Source organism: Schistocerca americana, chromosome X, assembly GCF_021461395.2.
Source record: "Schistocerca americana isolate TAMUIC-IGC-003095 chromosome X, iqSchAmer2.1, whole genome shotgun sequence".
Taxonomy (NCBI): domain Eukaryota; kingdom Metazoa; phylum Arthropoda; class Insecta; order Orthoptera; family Acrididae; genus Schistocerca; species Schistocerca americana.
In genome coordinates this window covers 670,054,840-670,076,257 of record NC_060130.1, presented here as the reverse complement: position 1 = coordinate 670,076,257, position 21,418 = coordinate 670,054,840, and the positions used below count along the sequence as shown (strand labels likewise).

The window sequence follows — 21,418 nt, the reverse complement described above, 5'->3', positions numbered from 1 at the left end:
ATAAATCTAAAATCAACCGGATGCAAGTATTGTATTTCATACCAGTTTCCTATGTTCTAATTTCACTGTTTTGACTGGAAGTGTTGTGAAGAAAACTTTATGTTGCTGAGTAGATATACGACCATTTTTTGTAAAAGGTTATTTCTTTTACTAGCCTTTCACTTGCACTGAAAAGAAAACGACATTCTTCAGTAAATATCTGTAAGTTACAACAGAATCGTAAATAAACTGTCCTGTAATGTACCATTTCATACCTCGTAGGGTCCTCAGGAGAGAAATAGAAAGACAAATGTGGCGCCATTTTTTAATTAGTACCGATTTTGGTGGCACAGCATACATCCCCTGTTGCAAATCTATGTTACAAATCAATATAAACGGTGCTATTCGCGTTCGTCCGACATCGTACTCAAAAGTGTAGGTTTCGGTCCGCTGGTAGCGTTGTTTTCGCAGTGTTCAGCAAAAATGAGCAGGCTTGTATGTACGGGTGGTAGGTAGTCTCTGTGGTAATATCTTTATGGGCGATTGTATGCTTTGGGGACGAAAGAGAGAATGCTAATTGGCGCGATGGCTAGTGGTGTGTTGTAATTTGTGCCCGAGGAGTTTGTGTGTATTGGTTGGTGAAATGTGATTATTTTATTCCTATTAACTTCAGTTTAGTGTCCAGTGAAGTGAAGTGTTGTAGAAAATGTAGTGGTGTACAGACTCTATCCCGAAACCGACTCATCGAAATTTTTTTGATTTTGTTAAATGTCATCATCTGTAGCAGTCGTGACTCGAGCGTGATTTCACTTCAGACGTAGAGTTAAATAATGTCATCGCTTCAGAAGAAAGTTCTTAAAACTAATCTCCCTCCTTGCCCGTCTGTTGCAAGGTATTGTTAAATTTGTTCATGATTATTAATGTTAGAAATGGTTGAGGTTGTTTAATATTAGATTGTTACGGTGTAAAATGAAACATTATGGTTAGAAATTACTATGTCAAAATGAATCACTATTGTCGTATCAAGTGTCTATAAATGACATCTTGTTACTGATTTTGGTAAGATTCAATTTGATGTCGTTAGTGATAGTTCTTTCACTACTGCTATTTGTACACAATCAGTATTATGTCGTGACTCTTTTGAACTGTATACTTTTTATATCATTTAACACGTTTTTCTTACCGGCGTTTGTCATGTTAAGAAAAACGTTAAGTGGAAATTTCGTAGAATCGTTGTACCTAGCTGTATACTTTTAAACCACTGATATTACCCTTGTTTATAGTTTGCCTACTGTGATAGTTGTATTCAGAAGGGATGGAATGTTGAATGATTGCCCGAAACTGCATAAATTTATGAAAATTTTCCCTGTGAGTGGTCGAGAAAGCATGTAATTTTATTAAATGAAGGAGATTAATCATATTATTTTTTTGTTTGTGTTCCATCAAATATGTTAGCTATAACACAGAAGGTATTGGATGTTTGTCAAACAATAATATCAACTTCTGTCTACAAATAGATAGGATCTTTTGTGAATAGGCTTACTGGAAATGCACAGGATAGGTGTAATTTTATGTGGTGTAAGGTGCCTCTCCCTGCCCCCCCCCCCCCCCCCCCCCCCTCGTCCTGAAATGGACAGGTTCATCTGTTAAGAGAGGCCTAATTCCATGTGTGTGAAGGAAACTGTAGTTTTTTTCCTCTTTGTGACAATTTGTTACTGAGCATATTGTAAGCTTTTGAATTTTATTCATTTCTGCTCCATATCTTTGTCCTCAGCACTGAATATTTTATATTGACAACTCCATTTGTATCCTGTCACTGTTGCTAAGTGAGAGTATTTTCCTGTCTTTCATAACAGTCATAATTACACTGTATATAACCAATGATGCCATCACAGCCTTATCAGCATTGGTGGCCTAACTTACATTGAGTTGCATAGTTCAGGATGTTAATGTGAGGTTTAAGATGTTGCCTTCAGGAATTGGTTCTCTGCCTGCTTGAAGTTATTTTTGGGCAAGACATTCAGAATGATGTCGGGTGAATCCTTGTCTCTGGCACTTGTTTTGATTGTATGAGTCTCGTAGTCTACGCGTGTCAAATTGAAACTCCCCTTTCTGAACCACATTTGATGCTTAAATTCACCCACATAATTTCACATGCAGTACCCATAACAACTTCACTGGATATTATTGAATTCTTTACTCCAGTGCCACCATTGGCCTATAACCTATCCTTGCAATAAATATTTCAATCTGTATTTAGGATTTTGTTGCTGTTCACATTTGTTTTCAACTAACTTTCTGTTCCTGATACTATATGGGCAGTATTATCTTAAATAAGTCACACTAGTTGTGGTACTGTACCATAGATACTCCTGCAGTTTAGTAATATCATATTAAACTTTTCTATTTTCAACCTGTGAGGCCAAATAGTGTCTAAGAGTAATGTGGCTGATCTATCTTCGATTTCAATGGGCAATTAATCACAGATCCAAACAGGGTGGGGGTCCTCAAACTTGAAAAAAGGCTCTGTGGCAAGGAACATGGATGACAGAACACAGAAAATTAAGTTTCAAAAACAATAAATCCACTATTCAAATTTGACTCTCATTTTTAGTGCTATCAGAATATACAAAAATACAAGACTTGATTCTTCTCATTTCCTCTTGTACACAAACACGCACATTTCCATGAAGCTCCCTTGTGTACATGAACATGCTCTGTGACTAGGTACTTCAAGAAGTATGATGCACTTGTAGTGCCTCTAATATTTAGTGGTCTTGGAATGCCATTGACACAAAGTGCTAATGATGTGGAGAATTAGTTGCAAACGATCATGGAGAACTGAATAAGAAGCACCAGAGTACCACAACACTGGATTAGGAGTGTCACAAGTCTCTCCATCATGCCAGTATGGCACACACACAATTTGCATCCATTTCACATGCAGAAGGTACAAGCATTGCTGCAGGAGACTAATAAAAGAAGCTAGAATTGTGGAACTGCATTATACATCAGATGCAAGACCAGTGTTCCCCCATTAACAATTTTTGAAAGGGAGATTGTAGGTAGACTCATAATATGCACAAGTGTAAAAAAAGTGGACTCTCTGGGCACTTTAATATATACACAGTGACAAAAACAGTGTTGATATCTGGTGTAACATGTTTTCATAACTTAAGGCCATAGGTCCTACAATAAACACAGATAGGAGAAATGTAACAACAGTTAACGTATGCAAAGTGTAACACTGTCAGATAAGTGTCTTACCTTTTTACTTTGTTGATATCATTACTACATATGTGAAAATGGGCACAGGCTGACACTGGGAAGTAATGTAATGGCACAATAGAACGTGCAATAAGGGTCAACATTTATAGATAACTTGACAGTGTATGGCAGATATTTACAATAGTTTTATCATTCATGACTATATTTGTATCTTTGATCTTTTTAGGAAATATTTTCAGAAGTTTGTTGACCAATCATGTGAATACAGAGCATTATTGAGGAAAGTTAAAGGTAATCTGGATCCTTTGATAGTGATTGCTTGTGAACACAATATCTAACAGCTAATTCTTGAGATCTCAGAACACTAGAGTTTCTTTCATGTGTCCATCTGGAATCTCCAATTTGTGAAGGGGAGATTTCAGTAGAGAACATAAGTAGCCTATGTGATTTTGGACACAGGCATAATGGATGTGTATTAAACAATTCTATCTATGGAGAGTTCAAGTTCCAAAAAGAACAGGGCGTATAAAACACTTTTTTTTACAACTATATGTTTTTAAAAAGTACCCTGTTCAAGCATCCATTAGTTGCTGTGTAAGTACTAAATGTGCATATTACAGATTTCTTGCAATTATTATGTCACATTTTTCTTCGCACACGACATATACTATAGCACTTTGCTCATGTTCTTGCTCACATGCTTTAGGAATAATTGAGGGATCATGCCTACATTACTGAACTGTTGTATGTTTGTTTCTCTTCTGTTATAGTTAGTTAGTTTTGTAGTGTGCTGACTTGGGGGATATATTAATTTTGTTTTAATGCTTTACTAATATTGTGTGTGCATTTGTTGTGATGTATTATGGTGTTGAAGTATATGTTTTCTGGTGTGTGTGTGGGGGGGGGGGGGGGTTGTTATACGTACACACATTGTGTTATTGTTGTCTGTTTGTGCATCTGGATTGTTTTTGATCTCCCTGCCTTCTGTCCGTATTTTCCTTCAAGTGGTGTTGAATAGTTTGTGTACTATGTTGCCTTTGTGCCTATTTTTTGTGCTATGTTGATAACTGTTGTTCTTTGTGACCTATCTAAGGCACTTGACAGTATGACTCACAGTATTCTTCTAGATAAATTGAAGTTTTATGAGATTGATGGGCTAGCCAACCAGTGGATAATGTCGTATCTAAACAGAAGAATGCAGAAATTTGTACTTTTAGTCTGGGGACCTAATTCTGACTGGGGTGAAATTACATATGGAGTTCCCCAAGGCTCAATCTCACATTTACTGTTTTTCCTCACCTGCATAAATGATCTTCTGTGTAATATACAATTAGTAGAATAATTGTTTTTGCAGATGACACCAGTATTGTAGTCAATCCAAGCATACATACAGAATGAGAAGAAATGGTAAACAATGTTCTTAAAAGTATCATTGACTGGATCTCTGTGAATGGTTTCACTCTCAGTTTTAAAAAGACACAATGTATTCAGTTCTGCACATTTAAGGGTACTACACCAATGATAAATGTAGCAAGTAGCACCAGTAGTATGTAGTAGGAATTACTAACTGAACTCACGTATATATTTTTTCTTTTTGTGTTAAAAAAAAAAAAAAAGGCAAAATGATTCGTGGAACATCTAACTAACATGTTTATTTCTTCCTGATAGTTCTTTTTGCTTAGATCACACACAAAATTTTGCCTCCTTCATTTCCCACCCTACACCACACCACTCTCACCCTCTGATAAGTCAGACCTATAGCGTGTGAGCAAGAACAGTGTGCTATAGTGTAGGTTATGTGTAGAAAATGTGGCATATCAATTGGAAAAAATGTGTACTATGTACATAAAGTACATACAGAATAACAAGTGGATTCGTTAATAGAACAGCAAATGAATGTAAATGAAGGAAAACCAGTTCTAAATAGAAATAGTTGGATTCAAAAGAGCTGCCAAGAATCAGTACCTGTATAATTAATTTGCTTTGTATTTACGGACCACTGAAGATGCCTAGCATGGATAGGCAAAACATGTACATTTCATGTGCGTCATATAGCCATGTAAGAGGCATGCAACCTTTTATAGATGGGGAGCTTTTTTATATACGCTGTTGTTGTGGTCACTGGAGAAAAATTTAGTCACTTGATGTTGAGCATTATCAGCAAACTCATCTCCAGAATATATGCAGAAAGGTTACAAATGTCTTGAGGAACACAGCTTTTTTTTAAAGTAATTATCAAATAATGAAATGGACAATAGTTTAGAAGAACGTAAATTAAAATGAACATACATTATGTGATCAAAAGCATCCGAACACCCCCAAAAACATACATTTTTCATATTAGGTGCATTGTGCTGCCACCTACTGCCAGGTACTCCATATCAGCAACCTCAGTAGTCATTAGACATTGTGAGACAGGAGAATGGGGCAGTCGCGGAACTCATGGACTTCGAAAGTGGTCAGGTGCTTGGGTGTCACTTGTGTCATACATTTGTATGTGAGGTTTCCATGCTCCTAAACATCCCTAGGTCCACTGTTTCCGATGTTATAGTGAAGTGGAAACGTGAAGAGGACACGTACAGCGCAAAAGCGTGCGGGCTGACCTCACCTGTTGACAGACAGACACCGCTGACTGTTGAAGAGGGTCGTGATGTGTAATAGGCAGACATCTATGCAGACCATCACATAGGAATTCCAGACTGTCAGGATCCACTGCAAGTACTATGACAGTTAGGCAGGAGATGAGAAAACTTGGATTTCATGATCGAGCGGCTGGTAATAATCTACACATCATGCCAGTAAATGCCAAACAACGCCTCGCTTGATGCACGGAGTGGAAACATTGGATGATTGAACACTGGAAAAACATTGTGTGGAGTGACAAAACACTGTGCACAATGTGGCGATCTGATGGCAGGATGTGGGTATGGCAAATGCCTTGTGGAAGTCATCTGCCAGCGTGTATAATGCCAACAGTAAAATTCGGAGGTTGTGGTGTTATGATGTGGTCATGTTTTTCATGGAGGGGGCTTGCATCCCTTGTTGTTTTGCATGGCACTATCACAGCACAGGCCTACATTGATGTTTAAGCAACTTGTTGCTTGCCACTGTTGAAGAGCAATTTGGGGATGGTGATTGCATCTTTCAACACGATCGAGCACCTCTTCATAATCATGGCCTGTGGTAGAGTGGTTACACAACAATAACATCCCTGTAACAGGCTACCTGCAGAGAGTCCTGACCTGAATCCTGTAGAACGCCTTCGGGATGTTTTGGAACACAGACTTCGTGCCAGACCTCACCGACAGACATCGATACCTCTCCTCAGTGCAGCACTCAGTGAAGAATGGGCTGCTATTCCCCAAGAAACCTTCCAGCACCTGATTGAATGTATGCCTGTGAGAGTGGAAGCTGTTATCAAGGTTGAGGGTGGGCCAATGCCATATTGAATTCCAGCATTACCGATGGAGGGCACCACGAACTTGCAAGTCATTTTCAGCCAGGTGTATGGACACTTTTGATCACATAATGTACTAAAGGGGGTAGGGAGCATCATAAAGATGATATGGCATCATGTAAAACTACCAGCATCAGAATACAAATGAATGAGGAAATATAACGTTATTTACAAAGTAACAAAGTGGCCAGTACGTGGTGTGAATAGTAGCACAAGGAGCACTGAATGTGGTAGACAAGCAAAATAGATGCAAAATTACTTAAAAACAAAGCACATCAATAAGAATGTGATACAGCAAAGATCATAAAATACCTAGTTGCCATATATCAGAAATAAGACTTACAATAAAAATGTAAAACCTAAATGTAAGATAACGGATGAACGTGGGGCGAGAAACGGATGAAAGCTGGATGGCACATTAGGCACATGTCATATTACATAAAGGAAATACATAAATATTACATTTTACAAAAGACAGACTCTTATTAAGCTGCACTATGAAAGTCAAATTCATATGATTAAATTAAGAATGTGAAGAGAAGGGGACTGAGGTGCCCATTGACAATTTTTGTTTAATACTTACATTCACAAACAGTGAATAACATAACGTAGTATATAATTAAAATAAGTACAGTTTTAATGTTAAATCAATGATAAAGAGCCTAAAGAAATGGATATGCAACTCCATTGCAAAGGTTGAAGAGAAAAATGATTTACATGATCAAATTTGAATGAAGGCCGATTGTTATCAAAGTGCTGGTTGAAATATACTGTTGTAAAATGCATGTACATCAACAGAATCGTAAATGTCGTCTGGATTTACATGGGCTCCATTGTAATTTATGAATGGTAGGTACATCAGTAAAGAGTAAAGAGTAAAGGTAAATAAAGGGGAAAGCGGAAAATAAAGTAAGGGCATGGAGATGGGTGTAAAAAATTTTGTTAGAAAGACATAAAGGGGAAGGGACAACATGGGTCGGAAATAAAGAGAACAGTGATACAGGGCAACAGATAAGCACTGTGCAAGAGCAGAAATTGACAAACTGTAAATGAAAAGTAATGGCACATTGTTGCACAGTATTCTAAAGAGGGGAGGTAACAAAGAAGCACAAGAGCCACATATAAAATAATGAACCTATACAGGAAAAATAATAAGCAGGCTGTATAGTGGAATGTGGAAATAAACTATGTAAACAACAGGTCATCAGGTACATTGAAAAACTATTGGTGAGCCAACCCTGTTTGTTGGTTAACCACTTTTGGATGACTGATAGAATGATGAATATAAATTTAAAGCTCCTGAAGAATGTCTAAATCCTGCTCTTTAGGCTTGGTATGCAAGATTTCTGAGTTATCGTTAATCGAGGATAGTAGATGGCCTTCATTTTTAAAATGAGCAATGGGTACTGTTGTTTTTATAAGTGTGTTCCCTTAAATGTGTGACAGTCCTTTCGAATCTGCCCTATGTAAACATTATCACATGAGCCACAGTTAATTTATGCTCCAGATATTTTAAATTTCTCTCTCCTGCCATCAGGCAATGGTGTGTGTGTGTGTGTGTGTGTGTGTGTGTGTGTGTGTGTGTGTGTAAAAAAAAAGGGGGGGGGGAGCCTATTTTCACATTGGCTCTCTTGAAGCTATAGCCTCTTATCATAAACAGGGCCAAAGTAAGATAGGGAAGCAAATTTGGTTTTCTCAGTAAATGGTGCAAGTAGGTGGTTTTTATCTGTTCAGAATGTTATCACCCATTGCACGAATAAAGCTTTCGGCATCTCCGTTGGCAATTCCAACTTGAGTTATGATGTCAGTTTCTTTTCTAATAGTTGCAAATTTCGGAATGAAATTCCTTTCTCAAGCTGTAGGGGACACACACACACACACACACACACACACACACACACACACACACACACACACACACACAATTATTGGGGGGGGGGGGGGGGGAGGCAGCAAGTTACCTTTGGTTTAGGCTTGGGAGGCTACAGGAGCGAAAGATTTGCTTTAAGGATAGCTGCCGTCTGCGCAGTTCAGAAAAGCTGGAGATGGTGGAGAGGATCCAGATGGCACGGGTTGTGAAGCAGCCACTGAAACCTGGCATTTTGTGCTCTGCTGCGTGTTGTGCCACTTCTTCTGTTTGGAAGCAGTTTGATTGTGGTCATTCATTTCTGGTTGATAACTGGTTGGTTGTCAGATCAATGTAAAACACTGTGCAGTGGTTGCAGCAGAGCTGGTATATAACATGGCTGCTTCCACAGGTGGCCCAGCCTCTGACGGGATAGGACAATCCTGTGACAGGACTGGAGTTAGGAGGTGCTGAGTAGGTGGGTAGGGCAGGTCTGGCATCTGGGTCTTCAACAAGGGTAGGATCCATGGGGCAGGGGTTGGGAGTGGGAATGGCATAGTGATGGACTAGGATTTTAAGTAGGTTGGGTGGGCAGCGGAACACCACTTTGGGAGGGTATGGAAGTACCTTCGGTGGAGTGTGCCTCATTTCAGAGCATGATGATAGATAATCATAGTCCTGGCAAAGAACATGGTTCAGTTGTTCCAGTCCCAGGAGGTATTGGGTGACAAGGGGGCACTTCTTTCTGATTGGTTCTTGGGATGGGTTGTGTGTGAGTATGGCACGGGACGTATGTTTGCCTGTCTGTGAAGGCCTTCGTGAGACCTCACCCCAGTACGCTCACTATGGGCCGGGAAAGAGCTGAAGAGCTGGCTGGTTTTTTTTTTTTTTTTTTTTGTGTGTGTGTGTGTGTGTGTGTGTGTGTGTGTGTGTGTGTGTGTGTGTGTGTGTGTGTGTGTGCGCGAGAGAGAGAGAGAGAGAGAGGGAGGAGGGGGGAGGGGCACACGTGCGTGCACGCTTGTTCCTCCTACAGCGTGAGAAAGGAATTTCATTCCGAAAGCTAGCAAAGCAAAGCTCTGTACCTCTTGTTTTTGTATCTGTCGAGGACGCAGCACTTCTGCCTTTCAGTGAGTCATCTCTTTATTCCTTAATAATTCATTACTCTCAACCAGAACTTTTCATGCGTCTTTTCTAATAGTGTCATCCTTAAGTTGTTCAGCAAGCATATTGAACGTAGAATGGAAATGTACTCACTTGTGGGAGATGGGATGATTTAAGTCCATGTCAGTAATTATTATCAGTGGTTATTAGCTTATGATAAATATCAGTTAGGAGGTCAGGGCACTCCGTACTTATTGTCAGACCCAGTGCTTATAGGGTGAAGGTTTTAATGTGTTGCAGAGTGGCTGGCTTCTCCTTTTTTATTCTCATGGTGAGCCAACCATGTTAACCTGCTTTGTTGTTTTATTCTCTTCATCCTGTTTCTTGTATTTCTGTGGTTTTCTTGTCCACTTTTGTCCATTTACATGTTTGTTGCCCTTCATCGTTCTTGTGATTTTCCCTGTCATTCTGTTTTGAGTTGTCAGTCTCTTTTGTTTTATTCTCACACTTGTGGCATTGTTTTATTTGGAACAAGGGACTGAAGACCTTGTAGTTTTGTCCCTTCTCCCTCTTTTAATCCAACCAACCAAATAGCTCATTCTTGATGGAGCCGCTATGATTATGTGGTTTCCTGGTCATATCACTCTGAGAGTAACAGAGACTGCTGCCAAGGCTGCAGTCCTTGTACCTCAGGCCGCTAGTTCGTCCAATCCCTTTGATGATCTCTCTGTTGCTGTCTGTCAGCAGGTGGTTTCACTTTGGCATCACCACTGATCCTCCCTTTGTGGGATCAAGCTCCAGGGAAAGAAGCCTTTTGGAGTGGCTTGGATGACCACCTCTGGGCCCTCTCGCCATGGGATCATTTTAGCTAGGTTGCGTATTGGACACTGTCTTTTTAGCCACCGCCATTTGTTAAGTGGTGCTCCCCCAACACTTTGTGCTCATTGCCCTCAACCTCGGACAGGCTGCCATTTCCTGACAGAATACCTTGTTTTCAACCACTTACGTTCTCATTTGTATTTGCCGTCTGAGTTATTGGCCATTTTAGAAATGACGCGCGGGCTGTCGACAGCATTTCACTTTTTATCTTTCTCACAGTATGACAAATGACATTTAATCTTTAGTCTAGAAGCTGAATTTCTCTATGGCTTATTTTATAGACCTTTCTCCACATCCCTGGTATTAGCTGTTTTTCCTTCCTTCGGTTGGGCTTAACATGTAGTCGTTTTTAAATCCCGTCATTGTCTTCATGTTACATGGTTCTGACATGGGCACGTATGACCCTAGTTATTTTTGAGCTCTAAAACAAAACAAACAACTGCAGGCCTTTTTGGGTAAAGTTAGTTATTATTCTAAGTTGCTCCCTCAAGCAGCACACATTATGCACCCACTTAACCAGTTGTGCAAGAAGGGAGTTCAGTTCAGGTAACTGGCTGCCTGTGAGCATGCTTTCAGCCAGCTGAAATACCTTTTATGCTCAGGGCCCTGCGTTACGCCCTTTTCTCCATATTTCCCCTTGTTTCGGCTGCTGATGCTTCCCCCTGTCGCATTGCTGCAGTGCTTGCGCATCGAAACGATGATGGTACTGAGCAACCCATTGCCTGTACATCTGAGATACTGACACCTGCTTAGAGAAACTACTCACAGGTAAAGAGGTTTTGGTGACCATCTTTGCTCTTAAGAAATTCCATGTGTACCTTTTTAGGACCAAGATTACCCTCGCTACCAACCACAAACCATTGGCCACACTCTCAACTTCCAGAGTGGATGGCTGAAAGGCTCCAGCATTGGGCTCTTTGCCTTAGTTCTTATAATTACACTACTAAGTGCTAGCCTACCATGCAACATGCAAACATAGAGGCACTCTCTCGTCTATCCTCCGGACCAGACCTGGCATTTGACTGACAGATCTTCTGTTTCCACATTGACATAGAACAATGCTACTTGGATGGATTTCCCATTACTGCTACTCACATCAATGCAGTTAAGTGCTGGGACCCTATTTTACGGTGTGTTACTGTGTGTGGGTGGCCCACTTGTTTTTTAAAATCAGCTGATCCACAACTCTAAGCCAGGGCTCACCTCTCTCACTACCCCCCTGCGGGCCCAGGGTTAGAATAGGCCCGAGGTATTCCTGCCTGCCGTAAGAGGCGACCAAAAGGACTGTCGTAAGAGGCGACTAAAAGGAGCCTCACACATTTCGGCCTTTATGTGATGGTCCTCTGTAGGGTTTGACCTCCATTTTTCAAAAATTTTCCCAAAGAGCGAGCCAATTGAGGAAGGTGCACCTTACAAGGTGCATTGTGTCCATTGTGCATTACATCTTTAGCACACTTTCTCGTCGTGGCATTGCAGTCCCACTCATCTTCCATCTCTTGGACGAGGACACTTTCCTGGGTGTGTTTTCCTCCACCCACTATGCAGTGTCATTTTCTGCACCAACGATGACCATGGAATTCTTTGCACCTCATATCCAGCACAGTAGCCAGTCCGTTGTGGTGGGACTGCCATGTACCCTGTTGGTTTAGCCCCCTGACTACACAAGGATTGCTCTGCTGATGCCTGCGCCATTAACTCCCCTTGTATGCCCAAGAGTAGATGCCCGTCACCCTGGGGCATTGGGACTCCCTGCAGTGGGCATCCTGCCAGGTGGCCTTTGCTGCAGCTGGGTGGTGCTCGTGGGGAGGGCCCCTGGTCAGAGTGCGTGGCATCAGGGTGAATGACACGCGATTAAGGTACCATGTCATCACTTGCTGGTGATCAAATGCCATCAGTCTCAAAGTGTTCCAAGTCTCAGTACATTGCAAGGAAGTATGATCCTAAATAGTTACCCTCCCTGGCCACACCATGGGAGGAACGCCAGGCTAAGGATGGCAGCTAACCTTTCTCGCCCCGTTACCTCGTATGTATGAGAGTGATGGGGACTCCTTTGTCTCAGTAAAGCCTCAGTTATTTTTAGAGGACAGGTTTGGGGAGGTGGAGGGCTTTTCCAATATGTGGTCAGGGTCAGTCTTGATAAAAACGACATACTCTGCCCAGTCACAGGCATTACTCGCTTGTGATAAGCTGGGGATGTTTCCGTCACCATTGTGCCTCATAAGAGCTTAAATATGGTTCAGGGTATTATATTCCACATGGACCGTCTTTTGCAGTCCGACAACGAGCTGCGCGCCAACTTAGAGCAATGAGGAGCTCATTTCATCCTGCGCATCCATTGGGGTCTGAGGGATAATCGGGTTGCCACTGGTGCCTGCCACTGGTGCCTTCGTCTTGGCGTTCGAGGGTGACACATTAACCAAGAAGGTCAAGATAATGGTCTGTCACTGTCATTTCGAGCCATGTATCCCTCCCCAAATGTGGTACTTTAAGTGCTGGAAGTTTGGCCAAATGTCTTCCCGCTGTACTTCCAGCATCACATGCCGAGATTGTGGACATCCACCCCATCCCAATACTCCATGTGCCCCACTTCCCATCTTTGTCAACTGTGGAGAGCATCATTCACCTTGCTCGCCAGACTGCAGGATTTTACAGAAAGAGAAGAAAATCATGGAATATAAGACCCTGGACTGACTGACCTACACTGAGGCCAAGAGGAATTTTGAGTGCCTACATCCTGTGACTGTGATCTCCTCTTATACCGGTACTACAAGAACAGTTGTAGCCCCATCAGTTCCGTGAGTTCCAGTCAGCTCTCAGAGCTGGAAGACTACACCAGCCTCCTTGATGGTAGGGGGCACTTCCCTTCCTGTTGCTCCCATACCATATACCTCGGGAGCACTGTCCCCCCAACCATTGGGGACACCAGTCCCCACTTCTCAGCTGGAGAAGCGTAAGTATTCTTCGGCTCCTCTTGCTAGGAAGTTGTCCCTTGTATCACTCCCTCCCCAGGTTTCTGATAGTGGGAAAGATGACTACTGCCAGTGGCTGAAGTGCTCAAAAGCAGCTGGTTGTATGGCTTCACGATCAGCCTCAGTCCAAGAGACTGAATCAGTGAAGCCCTCCCAACCTGATAAAACCAAGGATCAACAAGAGAAATCCAGAAAGAAGACGTCCAAGACCAAGGGAATTGCGGTGGCACCCACACCACCACTGCCTACAAGCTCTGGTGTCCACTGAGGACCTAGATATCGCCAGACCCTCAGACACAATGTGTATAGCCTGCTCAGAAAATAAGTCAGTGGCAGCAGGTGACCCTGAGGTGTAGACTGCCTCATTGAGTGTTTCATGCCTTCCCAGTCAGCCATCTTTTTGGGTACCAGACCCCTACAGGCATCCCTGGCGTTAACATCAATGGTGTGCTCTCTACCGACGCAAACGCGATGGCCGAGCACTTTACTGAGCACAATGCTCGAGGCTCTGCATCGGAGAACTACCCCCCAGCCTTTTGCACCCTCAAATGGCGGATGGGAAGGAAAATCCTCTTGTTCACTACACGCCACAGTGAACCCTATAATGCCACATTTACAGAGTGGGAGCTCCTCTTCACCTTTGCACATTGCCCCGACATGGCTACTGGGCCTGATTGGATCCACAGTCAGATTATTAACCATCTCTCATCTGTCTGTAAGCGATATCTCCTCGTCACCTTCAACCACATCTGGTGAGATGGTATCTCTCCATCTCAATGGCTGGAGAGCACCATCATTCTGGTGCTAAGACCTGGTAAAAATCCGCTTGGTTTGAATAGCTATCAGCCGATCAGCCTCAACAACATTCTCTGTAAGCATCCTCATATGGTGACCAGCAGTTGGGTTGGGTCCTGGAATTACGTGGCCTACTGGCTCCATGTCAGGACGGCTTCCGCCAGGCTCGCTCTACCACTGATAATCTCGTGTCCCTCGAGGCTAATTTTAGTGCATTTTCTTTGGTCCTCTGTGTACTCCGACCTACGGCTTTTAGGGTGGAGATTTTAATGTGTTGCAGAGTGGCTGGGTTCTCCTTTTTTATGCTCATTGTCAGCCAGCCATGTTAATCTGCTTTCTTGTTTTTAATCTCTTCTCCCTGTTTCTTCCATCTCTCTTTGGTTTTCTTGTTTTGTCCAGTGTAGTGTTTGTTGTCCTGTCTTTCTTATGGTTCTCCCTTTCTCCTGTTATTGTGCTGTACGTCTTCTTTCTTTTCTTCTTTCCCTTGGATAATTGTTCTACTTGGAACAAGGGACCGATGACCTTGCAGTTTGATCCTTTTTTCCCCCTTTTAAACCAACCAACCAACCTCTCTCACTCCGTCACCTTTGCGACCACATTCGTCTGGACTTTGCTGGTCCCTTTCTGGGATCTATGTGGCTCATTGTCGTGCATGCTTATTCCAGCTATCCACATGGGGTGAGCATGGTATGCACCACTACCACCACATCACTCAATACACTTAAACCAGGGTTTTGCCATCAAAGGGCTTCCCTGCATCCTCATGTCAGATAACGGGCCCCAATTCACGGCAGTGCCCTTCGAACAGTTCTGCAAAGCCATTGGCATCAAACACCTGTTCAGCCCACATTTTCACTCATCCTTCAATTACGAAGTAGCTGGATGGTGCAAACATTGAAACAACAAATTTTGAAAGCTGTGAGAGCATCCATTAGTGCAGGAGCACTTAGGGTTCCTGAGCACCTACATGACAGCTGCTGTCCATGACCGCAGCCCGGCGGGTCTCCTCCATGGGTGTCCGCTGCGTGTTCTACTCCACCTTCCTTCACCACAGCCCTCTGAATGCCAGATCCAACGTGCTAGACGATACCCCCAGGTTCAGTGGTATGGGCACACTCATGCGGAGCAAAACCTTCACGGATGCCTGCTACAGTGGTGGCCACCCATGTGTGGCACCTCATTATGCTTGATACTCTGAGGGCTTTGGAACATTGGCCCACTAACTGCCCCATCACTGAGTAACTTGGGAGTTGTAGTGCCTGCTTATGCAAATTCCTCAACCAAATGGGTACAGTAGGAGCTCCAGGACACTGTCAGTGGTTCTCGTGGACGTGGATATGGATCTCACTGCAGTCTCCCACACAGCCATTTGCCAGCCCATTGTGCAAAGTCCCTTGTTCCTTCTCCCACCACCAACAGTGCTATTAGTTCTCCTTGTGAAACATTGTCCTGGGTGCTTTAGGTCCTATGTGCCTATTTTGGAGTAGAGAGAGGGGGGGGGGGGGGGGAATCTGGTATCCTGGCCTGATGATTTTGAAAGCCCGCCAGAACACATGGGCCTAAACGACAGCCTCTTCGTGGCACTCCTAAAATTTGCAAGTACTGCTGTCGCCACCTCAGTGCTATGTGTGGGGCACTCCACACATGCAAGCCTATTGACACTTGCGGCTGCACTATAAAGCTAACAGCGCAGGAGCCTGGACCTCAGTCATGTTCAGACTGTGCTGTAGTATTGTTCAGTGTATTCATTGTTGTCTGGTTCCTGATATTGCTATGTCTAGGCTCTAGATTTGGTTCACTCTCTGGAATTGTCATTCTGCCACTCTCTGGACTTGTCATTCTGAAATGTTGTCTTCATTGGCCATCCATTGCTGTTGTTGGCTTTCCGTGGTATTTGGCGGCTCACCATTGATGCCCTCGGATGGTCAGCCAGTGTCTCCTGGCCATGTCCAATGCTTGTATATTGTCTCACATGATATTGGCGTGGTTTCTTTGTGAGGAACAGTATAAAATATCATTGAACACCACTTTTCACATAACTGAATGAGTGAATACTATATAGGCCTACTACTCACCACATGTTGATGCCTGATAATTCTTTGGACTCTTGTTTGACCTTTCCTCTGCATTCTATTTGCTAATTATGGGAAAAAAAGTTGATCTGCTTACAGCCTGAGTTCTCTTACTTTATCCATATGATACATTTGTGAAATATGATGGAGGTTATAGAATCATACTGCAGTCTGTCTTAAGTAAGTAGGCTGTTGGCCATTAATGTCGCAACTCCTCGAAAGGTAGCGAAAAACATTTATTTGTTGTATGTATGCAGTACAGTAGGAAAATACATAGTTTAAATTTGTAGGTGATGTGGGGCTTTACAGGGGAAATTAAGTACACAGAACTGTCACCTCAGGCAGAAAGAATGGCTCTAACCCAACTAGGCATAGAGTTGAGCTAGGCTTGGATGACAGAAATTGGTATATCATTCCATGATGCTTCAACTGTGGCATAGAGTCCATCAGTCACAATGGCTGGTGAGTGGTGGCTGTGCTGGTCGGGGCAACAGTTGAACACCCTGTGCATTGAGGTATGTCAGGACAGCCTGGGCATTGTATGGTCATGCATTATCCTGTTGAAAGCTAATGTCACAAGGCCCTCAAAACAGCTGCTGTCAAAATAACTGCCTATATAAACCAGATGTGATGATGATATGTACCCAGTGGCACCCATACCATCACATCACGTTATGGTCTTGCTTGAAGTTGACAAATGCAGTCTGGTCATGTTTGCTGGTGTGGCTGTTTTCTGCAGCAAGTACATAAATATTCATTTTATAAATTATAAATGCTATTTTCTTGCTGCGATCTATATTTATTTGTGTTACAGGTGCATTTTGCCTTTGTATTAAGGCATCTTCCATGGATTTAATCTGGAATAATATAGTTTGTTTTTATACTATATTAATAGATTAGAAAACACCTCATGTCCTAATTTGTACATTACTAGATTATTACTTATCATCATTTGCTTTTCTGGCCAAAATCAGCATGTTCTCATCTGGTCATAGGCTAGGCGTCACACTGTCACATCACTTATAAAATGTAGACACATTTTCCACAAAATTTAGTTTATGAAATATGAAGACAATACACAAAGATTGTCACGTGAAAATGTGTCAATGCTTTATAAGTGAAATGAGTGTACATCCTCTAACCAAAGACTAGATGAGAGGAAATGCAGATTTTGACTGGAAAAACGAATAACATGAACCATTTCCTCACCTGTAAATGTCGCATATAAAAACAAACCTGTATTTTTTCCATATTAAGTCTACTGAAGATGTAACACGCAAAACATGTCTGAAACATAAATACAGGGCTATTACAAATGATTGAAGCGATTTCATAAATTCACTGTAGCTCCATTCATTGACGTATGGTCACGACACACTACAGATACATAGAAAAACTCATAAAGTTTTGTTCGGCTGAAGCCGCACTTCAGGTTTCTGCCGCCAGAGCGCTCGAGAGCGCAGTGAGACAGAATGGCGACAGGAGCCGAGAAAGCGTATGTCGTGCTTGAAATGCACTCACATCAGTCAGTCATAACAGTGCAACGACACTTCAGGATGAAGTTCAACAAAGATCCACCAACTGCTAACTCCATTCGGCGATGGTATGCGCTGTTTAAAGCTTCTAGATGCCTCTGTAAGGGGAAATCAACGGGTCAGCCTGCAGTGAGCGAAGAAATGGTTGAACGCGTGCGGGCAAGTTTCACGCGTAGCCCGCGGAAGTTGACGAATAAAGCAAGCAGGGAGTTAATGTACCACAGCCGACTGTTTGGAAAATCTTACGGAAAAGGCTAAAGCAGAAGCCTTACCGTTTACAATTGCTACAAGCCCTGACACCCGATGACAAAGTCAAACGCTTTGAATTTTCGCGCGGTTGCAACAGCTCATGGAAGAGGATGCATTCAGTGCGAAACTCGTTTTCAGTGATGAAGCAACATTTTTCCTTAATTGTGAAGTGAACAGACACAATGTGCGAATCCGGGCGGTAGAGAATCCTCACGCATTCGTGCAGCAGATTCGCAATTCACCAAAAGTTAACGTATTTTGTGCAATCTCACGGTTTAAAGTTTACGGCCCCTTTTTTTCTGCGAAAAAAACGTTACAGAACACGTGTATCTGGACATGCTGGAAAATTGGCTCATGCCACAACTGGAGACCGACAGCGCCGACTTCATCTTTCAACAGGATGGTGCTCCACCGCACTTCCATTATGATGTTCGGCATTTCTTAAACAGGAGATTGGAAAACCGATGGATCGATCGTGGTGGAGATCACGATCAGCAATTCATGTCATGGCCTCCACGCTCTCCCAACTTAACCCCATGCGATTTCTTTCTGTGGGGTTATGTGAAAGATTCAGTGTTTAAACCTCCTCTACCGAGAAACATGCCAGAACTGCGAGCTCGCATCAATGATGCTTTCGAACTCATTGATGGGGACATGCTGCGCCGAGTGTGGGAGGAACTTGATTGTCGGCTTGATGTCTGCCGAATCACTAAAGGGGCACATATCGAACATTTGTGAATGCCTAAAAAAACTTTTTGAGTTTTTGTATGTGTGTGCAAAGCATTGTGAAAATATCTCAAATAATAAAGTTATTGTAGAGCTGTGAAATCGCTTCAATCATTTGTATAGTTTGCACCAAGAAAACGGCAATTTCAGTTTGTAAAATAAACTGAAAATGTTCATTCTCCTTGGAGCCTCCACACACAGTTACATACATCGTGAAGTTGTATGCTGAACTGAGACTCATCTAAAAAAGGCATGGTGTCACTGATCTGTTAGTGCTTTTGTCGGAGGCATATTCATTGACGTGCTTCCCTTTGTTGCTGCATCAAGGGAAGCCTCAACAATGGCCACCAGACTGACAGTTTGTGGAGCTCAAGACATCAGTGTACTTTCCATGTGAATAGTTGTCTTGCTGCAAAGAAGCCAATTTTATGACTTGAGGTGCACAATATGATATATCTGTCTGAACCTGCACTGCTGACTAAACAACACATCTGTCCTCCCGGGTGCTAATCACATGGAACTCTATAGAGTCCTGCATGGCAATGAAAGTGGCGCTCCAGTGCCCCTGAATTGCGTATTTGCATGACAGTTATGGGGTCCCAACCAGTGTGAGCAGCAGTATTGCAGACCAATGAACCGCAGGTCTTGATAGATCACAAACCACCTGCTGTCGAATTCTGACTTGGTGGTAGACATTTATCCCTGTTACATGAAACGCAACATGATTTTATCACATACAACCAACATTCAAATATGATTTTCTGATTGAGAAATCCACTTCATAATTGTTCCTTATATACTGAATTTGGATGGTATTACTCCTATCTAATTTGTAATTTGCAAATGCAGACATGTACTACATTTTTTGCCAATTTGACATTTGTAGCTTGCTGCATTTGTGCTGTTCCAATTTTAATGGAAAAAGTGTACTTTTCCAATATCGCATTCTTAAAAGAATCTCACTTTTCTAACAAATATTTATAAGTAAGATCTCAGAGCATTTGTAACATTACCAAAGACTCCAGTTACAAATCTAAAAATATGCATCTGAATTCCTTTGACCCCCTCTTTCCATCTGACATGGTGAAGATATGTGTATAGATCACCACCAGAATTCAAATTGATTTGGATGCTAAAGAAAACTCGGGCTATATTAACTACAATGTTCTTGATATTTGTCTAACTGTGGTAAGTAGAAAAACTGTCAGTTATTGTTGTCACTGAGTTTGCAAAATTCCATTAATCAAATTCTGTCCTTAATTGTGGGTAATCCGTTTAATTCTTACTTTGAAGTTAAGAATATGATGCTTACATTTAGTGGGGTTGACCAGTAATGTGAATAATTTTCTGTATCTTGTTCTTGATTGTGTGTTGCTTGTCTCTTGGTACAACAGAACTGTTCAAAATTTGCCTTATAACCTGAATCTTTTTAGAGTGCAGTTTCTGAGAAAGACTTCTTATTTACAGGGTCATTTCAGCCTTTTTTTAAAATTCCTGATTGACATGATGTTGCAGTTTCAGGGTAATTGTTCACCAGTAGTGAGATTTATGTTCTGGGAGGAATATCCCTATGGTAACCTCAGAAAATTTGCTTCAAAATGTGTATTTTGTTCTCATAAATTCGTCTGCTTTCATATATACGTATACATAAAATGCTTGATATATTATGTTCCATAATCTCATGGCACGTTAACTGATGTCAGTGGTGTTCATCCACTCTCCTGTTATTTCCCTCCGACTGTTGTAGGTAGTATCACTACTAACTTCATATCATCAGATATTTTTGCTGGACATTTTACTAAAAAATCATCAAATTATGCACAAGCAAGACTAAAAACTTTCTAGTTTAAGTCAGGTTCAGTTAGGTTAGTGACATCTGACATTAATAAGTGGAAGACCAGTCAAGTTGAGATAATTTGCAAAGTTGCTGGAATTAAAAAAGCCTCAACGCAGAATGAATGTACATTTCCAGAAAACTGGTATATGCACTGGAACAGGTGAGTTGTCAGTTGCAACTAGTAGAGAATTTCTCACTGACATCATTTTTTATAACTATTAGGTATCGATATGGATGGTACACAGTTCTTAAAAAAAGTGGCTCACTTCAGATGGAACCTAACATTTAATAATTGATACCTGGTTGGTTACAGTGAAATGTGGGGGAGATATGTTAAACACTTTCTGTATTTGGAGCGATTGCCCAAATACAAAACATAAGAGGGGGGGGGGGGGGGGGTTGGGTAAAGCCTTATGGTAACACTCAGCTAGGATATTAATGCAGATGTGATATTTGGACTATTACTCCTGCACAAGAAAAATACTATATTTGATTTGTAAGCAGAACAGGGGAAGTGTGACTATGAAATCTTTCGCAACAGATTTATTGTTGTAAATGTTCTCAGTGTACTTACCGCATTAAATTTCAACGAAAAAAAAAATGAGCTTTTGGCAGTATTCGCCATTATATTGGTAGGAAAGCACCTGACAGTTAAAGGAAAAGAATTACACAGATATAACTGATACTATGTAATAGTGCCTACTGTGACCCGATGTTACATTAGAGCCAGCAATGAAACTTCACT

General features: G+C 41.9%; 1 protein-coding gene across 5 annotated transcripts in view; it reads left to right on the top strand.

The window, feature by feature from the left end:
• The first annotated feature begins 523 nt into the window (after positions 1 to 523).
• LOC124554974 (protein phosphatase methylesterase 1) overlaps positions 524 to 21,418 on the top strand; it is an 87,431-nt gene continuing 66,536 nt past the window's right edge. For 3 of the 5 annotated variants that reach the window (XR_006968502.1, XR_006968503.1, XM_047128713.1), the window contains exon 1: positions 525 to 871. Coding sequence is in view for 3 of the 5 variants with exons in the window: in XM_047128713.1 (XP_046984669.1) it covers positions 810 to 871 (62 nt within the window). In the remaining 2 variants the exon portion in view is untranslated. Of the gene's footprint in view, positions 872 to 21,418 lie in introns of all 5 variants that reach the window. The other 2 variants (XM_047128712.1, XM_047128711.1) reach the window with 1 other exon arrangement.